The sequence below is a fragment of the Vulpes vulpes genome, chromosome 15, assembly GCF_048418805.1.
Source record: "Vulpes vulpes isolate BD-2025 chromosome 15, VulVul3, whole genome shotgun sequence".
Classification (NCBI taxonomy): Eukaryota; Metazoa; Chordata; class Mammalia; order Carnivora; family Canidae; genus Vulpes; species Vulpes vulpes.
The window spans coordinates 112355096-112365817 of record NC_132794.1 but is presented as its reverse complement, the minus strand read 5'-3'; the positions used below and the strand labels follow the sequence as shown (position 1 = coordinate 112365817).

The window sequence follows — 10722 nt, the reverse complement described above, 5'->3', positions numbered from 1 at the left end:
AGTGGTTCGACCCATCTGGGCCCGCCCCCCCCGCCCGCCGGGCCTGGATTGTCGGTGCGCATGCGCGCGCTCCCTCGGCTCCGGGACCCCGGGCGGTGGTGCAGGTGCCGGGCGGCCACGCGCGGGCCGTCTCCATGGCAGCCGAGGCCACGTGGTGAGGGCCCACCCACCCGGCTCGCAGCTCCCGCCGCTGCCCGCCGCTGCCCCGCAGGCTGGTCGGCACCGCGAGACGCTGCCCCCGACAGGGCGCCCGCCGAGTGCCGGGCACGGGCCCCGCGCCTGCCCGGCGAGGTAGGTGTCGCCGCCCGTGGTCGCCGACGGGGACCCCGAGGCCCGCGGACGCGCAGGTGTGCGGCGCTGGCCCGAGCGTGAGCCCGCGGGGAGAGGAGCGCGGGGCCGCTGCTGGTCTGGGCGGGCCGGGCCCGGGGCAGGTCGCCGGGGCGGCGCAGGTGCGCGCAGGGCCCCCAGCACCGTCGGGGGCGCGGTCCCCTCCGAAGCCCTGCTCCCAGCCGACGCTCTTTAAGCGCATTGCTCGACCTGCAAGTTCCTCCCAAGGAGGGATGAGCCCTAAACGCTTCGGGTCCCGGGGGGTGGAAATGAGGATTACAAGGCAGGGCCTAGGGCCTACCTACTGTCAGGGAACGGAGCGGAGGGGCTGTGGTCAGCCAGAGAGCGTGCACCTGCCGCTGCAGCCACCTGCGGCCCAGTGGACACCTGCCCCAGTGCGCTCGGATCTTTGCATTTCCAGAGAACCGGAGTTCTGGAGTTTTACGAGATCTACCCTGATTTTTTTATTTTTTTTATTGGAGTGCAGTTTGCCAACAAATAGCATAACACCCAGTGCTCATCCCATCAAGTGCCCGTCACCCAGTCACCCCCACCCACCTCCCTTTCCGCCACCCCTAGTTCGTTTCCCAGAGTTAGGAGTCTCTCACGCTCTGTCTCCCTCTCTGATATTTGCCACTCATTTTCTCTCCTTTCCCTTATTCCCTTTCACTATTTTTTATATTCCCCAGATGAATGAGACCATATAACGTTTGTCCTTCTCCGATTGACTTATGTCACTCAACATAATACCCTCCAGTTCCATCCACGTCGAAGCAAATGGTGGGTATTTGTCATTTCTAATGGCTGAGGAATATTCCATTGTACACAAGCTGTACTTAGACCACAGCTTCTTTTTTTTTTAATTTCTTTTATTTATTTATTTATTTATTTATTTTTTTTATTTATGATAGTCACAGAGAGAGAGAGAGAGGCAGAGACACAGGCAGAGGGAGAAGCAGGCTCCTTGCACCGGGAGCCCGATGTGGGACTCGATCCCGGGTCTCCAGGATCGCACCCTGGGCCAAAGACCACAGCTTCTTTATCCATCATCTGTCGATGGGCACCGAGGCTCCTTCCACAGTTTGGCTATTGTGGACGTTGCTGCTATAAACATTGGGGTGCAGGTGTCCCGGCGTTTTCACTGCATCTGTATCTTTGGGGTAAATCCCCAGCAGTGCAATTGCTGGGTCATAGGGCAGGAGATCTACTCTGATTTTTAACAAAACCTGTGCCAAATAAAATTCAGTCCCCAAGCAGGTTTATCCCAGGGGCTGCTGGTATGCGGCCACTCATTGTAAAGACCATTTGGAAAGAACATCCTTCATTAAAGAAGACACCAGCCATAGGAAAAGGAGGTTCATAGTTTAACTTGTTTCTTTTCTGTAAAGTGAAGAAAGTGGGTTGGATACCTGGAATTCTAAAAACAGAAGGAGCTGCTGCTTCCTGGGGAGGTGGCTGCTGCCCAGAGGTTTAAGCAGAAGTGTGATAACCTCTTTTCAATGATCCTTCAGCCGCAGGAAATGGAGTCAGGTTAAGGTAAGGGGCCACAGAGTCCCCATGACTGTGTCCTGTGGGTTCCAGCCTCCCTGAGACTCTGCTACCACACCCCAACATGGATATTGATAGACGTGCATATCTGGGATTCACATCTGAATGGATAGCTTAACATAACCCCTTTGGGTCCTACAACCATGTCAAAACATCTTCCTATAATGTACAAGACAGGAAGCTGTAAAAAAAAACAAAAAGACCTCTTACAAGGCTAAAATTAGAAAATAGACTCAGGGGCAGCCCCAGTGGCACAGCGGTTTAGCACCGCCTGCAGCCCAGGGTGTGATCCTGGCGACCCTGGATCGAGTCCCACATCAGGCTCCCTGCATGGAGCCTGCTTCTCCCTCTCTGCCTGTGCCTCTGCCCCTCTCTCTCTGTCTCTATGAATAAATAAATAAAATCTTAAAAAAAAAAGAAAATAGAGTCAGTACCAACATATTAATGGAGTTTCACTCAGACATCATAGATAAGTTTTTCCATTTCTTTATTTTTTATTTTTTTATTTAAAAAATTTTATTGGAGTTCAATTTGCCAACATATAGCATAAAACCCAGTGCTCATCCCGCCAAGTGTCCCCCTCAGTGCCCATCACCCATTCCATTTCTTTATGTTTTCTTGTAGTAAAATATATATAACATTTACAATTTTAATCATTTCTAAGTATACAGTTGAGTGGCATCAAGTATATTCATTTTGCTGTGCCACAATCACCACCACCCATCCCCAGATCTTCCTCATCTTGCCGAACTAAAACTCTGTCCGTTAAACAGTAACTCACCAATCCCTCCCAACCCCCAGACCCTGGAAACCACTGTTCTGTTCTCCATCTCTATGAATTTGACTGTTCTAGGGGAATCCTAATAATTTGTTCTTCTGTGATTGCTTATTTTACTTGGCATAAAGTTCTCAAGCTTCATCCATGTTGTAGCATGTGTCAGAATTTCCTTTTTAAAACAACGGTATTCCATCATACGTATATATCACATTTTGTTTATCCATTCGTCCATTGGTGGACACTTGGGTTGCTTCCACCTTTTGACTACTATGTAGAATGCTGCTGTGCACTGGGATGTACAAATACCTGTTTAAGTCCCTGCTTTGAAAGCTTAGGGTGTGTATACCCAAAAGTGAACCTGTTGGATCATATGGTAATCCTATGTTTACTGTTTTTTGAAGAACTATACTTTCTTGTAGTTTGCAGATTTTCCAGGTACTGTGTATTGCTTTGATTAGAGATCAGGGGAAAAGCCTTACTTTGTGTCTTCAGACTAGCTCCTAGTGTTGAGCTAATGATCAGAGTGTGAAGACAATCTTACAGGAGCTGAGAAGTGGTGGGAGTGCTTAGGGAATGGGCATGGGCTTTAGACCAGGATTAAATACCACCCCTGCCACTCAACAGTGCTATGTGATCTTGGGCACATTGCTCAACCCTTTGGAGTTTTGGGTTCCTCTTTTGTGAAATAAGGATAATAATACCTACCTTTGCTGGTTTAAATGAGGATTGAGATCCTGCAATGTAAAATGCTTAGCCCCGTAAATATCACAGAGTAAGTGCTCGCTAAAAGGGCAGCTGTTGTTACTGCTGGAAGAGCAGCAGGACACAGCTGGAAACTGAGTTTGAGACCTGGCTCTTTCTTACCAGCTGTCTTCATCAAATCATGCCCCTATTTCTTTAAGGAAAAGAGGTCATTTCCCCTGTTCCAGAGATGCTGGGTAAATCAACAGTGTTGTTTTCTTCAGTGTGAACACTTGTTCACACTGAGCGTTTACTGAATGTCTACCATGCAGAAGAAAGTCCCTCAAAACAACCAGCATCCAGAGGACCAGCCCATTTCACAATTGCAGGGACTGAGGCCAAGAGCAGAGCAGCCTAGAGACCAGAACAGAGGCCTTTGCCCTCGAGTGCAAGCTCCTTGCCCTTCAGCACACCTCTTCCCAAAGTCCGAAGTGGCTCATGTACAATCTTCCTCCTTTAAAAACCTGAGGATACCCCTGCCTGTCTCCTGATCCTGGTTTCCTCCTATTCTTGGTGCAAGACAGGTAACAAGTTTCTTCAAGCAGGTTGCTTTCAGCTTGGTCCCAGAGAAAAGCAGGGATAGATCTTCCCATGTGGACAAGATCTGTTTATACCATGTTTGTGGTTTCAGCTTGAATGAGGCTGTATTCGTTTCCCAAGCTGCCATATCAAAGTGCCACAAGCTGGATGGTCTGTACAGCAGAAATGTATTGTCTCACAGGCTAGATTCTAAGATCAAAATGTCAGTAGGGTTGGTTCCTTCTGAGGGCTGTAAGGGGAAATCCATTCTGTGCCTCTTCCCCCCAGCTCTGGTGGTTTGCTGGCCATCTCTAATGCCCTCTGGCTTGTTAATACATCACCCGATCTCTGCCTTCATCTTCATGTTTTCCCTGAGTGTGTGTCCACATTTCCCCTTTTTATAAGGACACCAGTCAGACTGGATTAGGGCCCACCCTAATGACCTCATTTTAACTTAATACATCTGCAAAGACCCCATTTCCAAATAAGGTCACAGACTGAGGGTTAGGACTTTAACACATAAATTTTGGATTCATAACAGGGCAAATGCAGGGACCTGCTATTTCACTGCTTGCTCTTCATAGCAGACGATGGGATGATGAGTATGTCACTTCTTGATGGGAACAACTAAAGGAGTTCTGGGTGAAGACGAACATTAGAGACACATTTCTGAGACGGGGGTTGTTGACTTTTTCAGAACCCCCTTGCCTGCTCCAATCCCTAGAGTACTCTGGGCTCTAGTCTACAAAAGCATCTCAGCTGGCTTTACCCATCTTCAACGTATTCAGCATGTTCAGGTACTAAACTCATTTATTAATCTCACCAAACCTTATACACATAGTAGCTGGAATGTACACACATCACCCTACATCATCTACCCTCACTTTATTCTGTAGCTTACTCTGTTATGGACTGAACTGTGGCTCCCCCACCCCCAAATTCATACATTGAAGCCCTGATCCCCAGTGTGACTTTATTTGGGTATAGAGCCTTTAAAGAGGTAATGAAGAGGGGGCACCTGCCTGGCTCAGTTTGTAGAGCATGTGATCTCGGGATTTTGAGTTCAAACCTCACTTTGGGCATGGAGGCAACTCAAGGAAAAAAAAAAAAAGGAAAGAAAAGGGAGGAAAGAGGTCATGAAGATTGAATGAGGTCATTATGAGGTCAAGCCCTGCCGTTAGGTGGAGCTCTAATCCTCTAGGTGTGGTGTCCTTAGAAGAAGAGCTACCAGAGGTCTCTCTGCACAGAAGAAAGACCATGCAAGCACACAGCAAGAAGACAGTAGCCTGGAAGCCAGGAAGAGAGCTCTTACCAGGAGCCAACCATGATGACGCCTCGCTTCTGGACTCCAGCGCCCAGAACTGAGGAAATAAATGTCTACCGTTGAAGCCCCAGTCTGTGGAATTCTGTTATGGCATGACTAAGACTCAACTCCAGTCTGTGTTCCCTCTCCTTTGCTAGGGTCTCCCTGCCTGCTGCTCAGACTTGATCTGGCATCGTGTGGGTGCCGTAGGGCTCCATCCTGGGCTGCCTCCTTTTCTCACCATGGTCTCAGCAGTCCTCGGACTTCAAATACCCTCAATGCACTAACAACTCCCAAGTCTTTGTTTTTTGACCTGATTCCCGCTGAGCCCAAATTGCCTACCCAGTTTCTTCATTTGGACATTTGATGCCAGTACTCTCCAACTTTTTTAACATTACAGCACACCAAGTAAAAGGTAAATATAACATATGTACACACAGGAGACACACTTTACAGGTAAAGGCAGCCAGCCCTGGCTGGGGTGGGTGTGAGGAGAGTGGCACTGTGGTTCTGGCAACCCTGGTACCTACCAAGGGCTGAGAGGATCAGCCCACAGGCACACCTGTAAGCCATTCAAAATGCACAAATGGGCTGAAGCACATTGGTGGGGAACAGGCACCCTCAAACATAGTATGTCCCAAAGAGAACCTTTGTCCCCATCTATTCCCCATCTCCTGGATGTGCTCCCATTCTCCGTTGTTATAAACCTGACCTCTCTTTCCTCTACCGTGCATCCAACCCAAGCAAATGCTATTGGCCCCACCTTCAGAATACATCCAAGTGCACTCTTTCCCAAGACTACCAGCCTAGTCCAAACCTGTATCAGCTCTCACCCAGACTTTTTTTTAAATTTTATTTATTTATTTTTTAAATAGAGCACACAAGCAGTATGTGGGAGGTTGGAGGGGGGCAGAGGGAGAGAGAATCTCGAGCAGGCTCCACACTCAGTGCAGAGCCCCACACAGGGCTGATCTCAATACCCTGAAAATCATGACCTGAGCCGAAATCAAAAATCGAATACTTAACCGACTGAGCCACCAGGTACCCCTCGTGGAGACTGTTCTAAGAGCCTCCCAGTTCTTAATCCTTTCTACTTTGAGTCTTTCCTCTGCACACCTGCAAGTGACCTCACTGGAATATAAGCACATCAGCCCTCTGCTCAGTCCCCCAGTGGCATCACATCTCATTGGGGATAAACAGCTAAGTCCTAAACGTGGCCTGAGCAACCCTGCATTGTCCCGTGCCCAGCTCTGAGCTCATCTCTTACCTGGGGATGATGGAAAAACCAGATAAAAGGAGCTTGACGCTCCCTTTGCATGACAGAGCCACCAGTCAGCCAGGACTTTTCCATCAGGGAGAAGAAAAGGCCTATCACTGTTTCAGCCAGTGTTCATTTGGATCTCTTAGCACACAGCCAGACCCACACCCTAACTGTCCTCGAAGTGCTGTTTACACCTAGACCTGGAGGCTGAGTAGGAGTTGGCAGGAGAAGCCCTGAGGAGGATAAGCCTGAGGGATGGAGAGAAGTCTGGGGCGGCTGGAGTGCTCAGGGGAGAGTGGGGACCAGGCTGGGACATGCTGCAGCTTGTCAGGTCATTTGAGGGAGTTTGGGTCTGATCATAACCACAGTGGGAAGCTTCTTTTTTTATAGATGTATTTCTCTTCTCCTTTTCTCATTTCTGCTTGCCCTCTTCTCTCTGGGGGAACAGGAGGAGGAAAGTGTGGTGTCAGGGAACAAGCCCAGGACTGAGGGTCAAGGGGATCTGATGCCAGCTTTATCGTGAATGCCGTAGTCTTGTTTTCTCCCGTTAGGTGGGAATAACCTCTGCCCTACCAAGCTGTAGGGTTGCTGAGTGACTCAAAGGACATAACAATGACCTCCAACACAGTTGTTGAGGACTACCTGTATACACCAGAGACTGATCTTATGCTTTATTTGCATTAAATCGATGAGGTTTGTCCTGCTTTATGGGTGAGGAAGCTGACCTGTAGAGGACAAAACTCATCCAAAGTCCCAGAAATGGGCACCTGGGTGGCTCAGTGATTGAGCATCTGCCTTTGGCTCAGATCGTGATCTGGGGTCTGGGGATCGAGTCCCACATCGGGCTCTCCGTGAGGAACCTGCTTCTCCCTTTGCCTATGTCTGTGTCTCTCATGAATAAATAAATAAAAACTTTTAAAAAACCACATACACCAAAGTCCCAGAACTGATGAGTGGCAGGCTGGGTGGGATTCACACTCAGGCAGTCTGGCTCTGAAGGCTGTGGTCCTAACCCTATTACTATGCTGCCTCTCATATACTTGGCATACAGAAGTGTTAGGAAAAACAGGCATAAAAATAAAAAATATCACTCTGGTACAAAGGGCTTAGTTTAATAATGCAAACACTTGAAAGCAAAACCAGTCTACCCACTGCAAATAGAGAAAATGTTTCTTCTGGGTTCTACTCTGCAGTTGCCCTAGGTAATAAAATTGATGGCTTCCAGATAATAACTGTTAAGAGAGACTATGAGATGTGCTGCTGGAATTGACAAATAAAAATCAGATTACTACCCACATTCCTTCTCAGCCATTGCTCAAAGCACCTCTAGTGCAAAATTAAGAGGAACCATTGCTGGTGATTATTTGCCCTGCTAGAGCCCCATGTCATCAAGTTCCACAAGAAAGAAATCACCTGATAAGTGCACAAAGGTAGTCATGCTCACACATTAGTAATTTTCTTAGTAATTTAAGATTTAAAGTTGATAATGTTTTGAGACTTGATTCCGCCTAATTGACCGGTACCGTTCACTGTCCAATTAGCACATTCAGCCCACGGGAGAATCCAAGGACTCAGAGAAAGGTCTACAGGAAATAGGGGTTGGGTGTGTGTTGGGGGGGAGGGGAGTCCCAAAAGGTTCTGCAGAGCCAAAGGGTCTGCAGCAAAGGCTCAGGGACCTGGTGACAGACACTGCCCTTTGCAGAGGAAATACTCACCAGAGGGAGGACTGGCTCAGGGGACAGCCAAGGTACATGTGTTTCTAAAGGCACATATGTAGGTGGCATCAGGCAGCGGCCCTGAGTGAGGAGTGACTTCTATGCCAGGAATCCCTGACTTCTGTCCACATGGCTTTTTTTTTTTTTTTCCTGGGGATACGCATCCCAGATCCTAACTAGCACCATGGCAAGGTCATGGTGGGGCTGAGGTCGGCCACCCAGGACCAACTGCTTCTAGCAGCATGATGCTTCCACCTTTTAATCCCACAATCGTTGCTTGTTTTGTGTGCCTGGAAACATTTATGTGTTAACCGAAAATGCTAAGTCTTACCTGCCACTCAGTGACTTACAGTTTCCTGGAGCCCTAGAAGGGGCTCTTGGGATCAGTTGGGGGTTCAACCAGAGAAACAGCTGGTGGGGGATATGGATTAAGACCTACTGCCAGGCACTGCCTCGTGTAACTGTGGAGGCTGCCAGGGCAAGTCTGAGACCCCAAGGGCAAGCCACCGAGAAGGGCAGGCTGCCTCGAGCCTTGAGCAGACGCTGTGTCCACAGCTGGAATTTCTTCCTCAGAGAAGTCTCAGTTCTGCTCTTAAGGCCACTGACTGGAGGAGGCCCACCCAGATTACCTAGGATAATCTCCCTGGCTAAAAGCACTTGTGAATAAATGGGAACTTGAGCCCTGGGTTGACACCTGAGCGTGACCATCTCAGAAAGGCTGGTTCCTAATTTCTGTGTGAGACACATTCCAAGTAACTTCAGGAAATGATAGAAACAATACTGCCCATTCCCCCAAATCCCCAGTCTCTCTAGCCAACAGCTCAACAGCAGCAGTAATTAGAACTTGATTTCATGATTATTATTTGTTCACCCAGGGTTGGTTGCTTAGATACAAAGCAATTCATTTTGAGCCAAATTTTCCTAAGATGTCCCATAGATGCCATAATGTTTCAGAAACCGATTCAGTAATAAATCACAAGTAATGGCTCTCAGAGTTAACACATTTCTGCTCCAAACAATATACACTGTTTGGCTATTATCAACCACTGTATAATATTTAGTAAGTAACTAGCTGGTGGGCCTAATGCTACTTATGGGATAGTAATCCACATTTCAGGCAGAATTTATTCTGCAGGTCTCTGGCAGCATTTATTGTGAGGCCTTTGGGGGTGGTAGTATTAAATTCTCTTCCTTGATCCAAAAGAATTTAATATTTATTGTCTAAAAGATGTGGATCATACAGAAAGAGGTAAACAAGAAAATAATCACCCTAACCTGCCACCCATAAATAATTAGTGGTGGTTGGTGGTCTGAGCCTTTGGCTCAGGGTGTGATCCCGGGCTCCTGGGATCAAGTCCCACGTCAGGCTCTCCGCAGGGAGCCTGCTTCTTCCTCTGCCTATGTCTCTGCCTGTCATGAATAAATAAAATCTTTGAAAAAAAGAAAGAAAGAATTAGTAGTAGTATTTTGGTACAAATCCTTTCATATATACGTAGATATAAAATTTATAAAATTATACTATTCCTGCAACTACGTTTTAAACTTAGCATTATGATGTGATTAAATTAAATGATCCATGTAATTAAGTTATTAAGGAATATTTTAATGATTTCATACAACTACCATTCTCTCACTTTTGGACATTTACTTTGTTTCCCACTCTAAATACCAGGATACAATCCTGCAACCAGAAGAAGAGTCAGTCCTAGAGACCTAATGCACAACATAGTGATTATAGTCAACAATACTGTATTATAAACTTCAAAGTTCCCAGAAGAGTTGATCTTAATTATTCTCACTACAAAAAAGAAATAATTATGAGGAGGTGTGGTAGAGGTGTTAGCTGAGCTACAAAGGTAGTAATCATACTGCCTTATATAAATGTATCAAATGAACAGCTAAATACCTGAAACTTAAGTTGTACGTCAATGACATCTCGGTTTAAAAAAAAAAAAAAAAGAATTCCCAGATGAACGTCTTTGTTAGTCTTTGCACACATTTGAGTATTGCCTTAGTATTTATTCTTAGAAGTGAAATTATTGGAAGAAAGAGTATAAAGTATTCAAGGCTTTTGATACATCTCAACAAATTATTTTCCAGGTTGTTAGAACACTTTTGAAAGATACCTCATAATATTCGACATTTATAAAACATCATTTGAGAAGTAGAAGGGTCAGTATAATTATTCCCTGAAGAGCGTATGTTTATGAACTACTCAGTATATTTGTCTTGAAAGGAAATAATTCTTTATTTCCCTAAAATAATCTGTCTATTTGTTAATGATACAACCCCACATATGCATCACTCCTCTTTACGAGGCTTAAATGTCTGGCCAGGACACTGGCTTTCCTTAATGGCTTTCCTCTGCCTTTCCAAGTGATATCAAGTGCTAGCATGCCGTCCCTTGGCCTTATCAGTGACAGGGTCTTCAGAAGGAACAAGCCCATTAATGCTAAGTCATTGTGGGCAAGGATAGGTCACCTCAGCTAGCAGTTGATTACCGTGCTCCTGTCCCATCTAACATTGCTTA

General features: G+C 46.6%; 1 protein-coding gene across 10 annotated transcripts in view; it reads left to right on the top strand.

Moving 5' to 3' along the window:
• The first annotated feature begins 76 nt into the window (after window positions 1-76).
• The window catches only part of UROS (uroporphyrinogen III synthase), a 32035-nt gene continuing 21389 nt past the window's right edge, over window positions 77-10722 (top strand). For 3 of the 10 annotated variants that reach the window (XR_011997618.1, XM_072740370.1, XM_072740372.1), the window contains exons 1-2: window positions 164-291; window positions 1017-1107. Coding sequence is in view for 3 of the 10 variants with exons in the window: in XM_072740370.1 (XP_072596471.1) it covers window positions 1059-1107 (49 nt within the window). In the remaining 7 variants the exon portion in view is untranslated. Of the gene's footprint in view, window positions 348-1016; window positions 1108-4610; window positions 4711-10722 lie in introns of all 10 variants that reach the window. The other 7 variants (XM_072740368.1, XM_072740365.1, XM_072740367.1 and 4 more) reach the window with 7 other exon arrangements.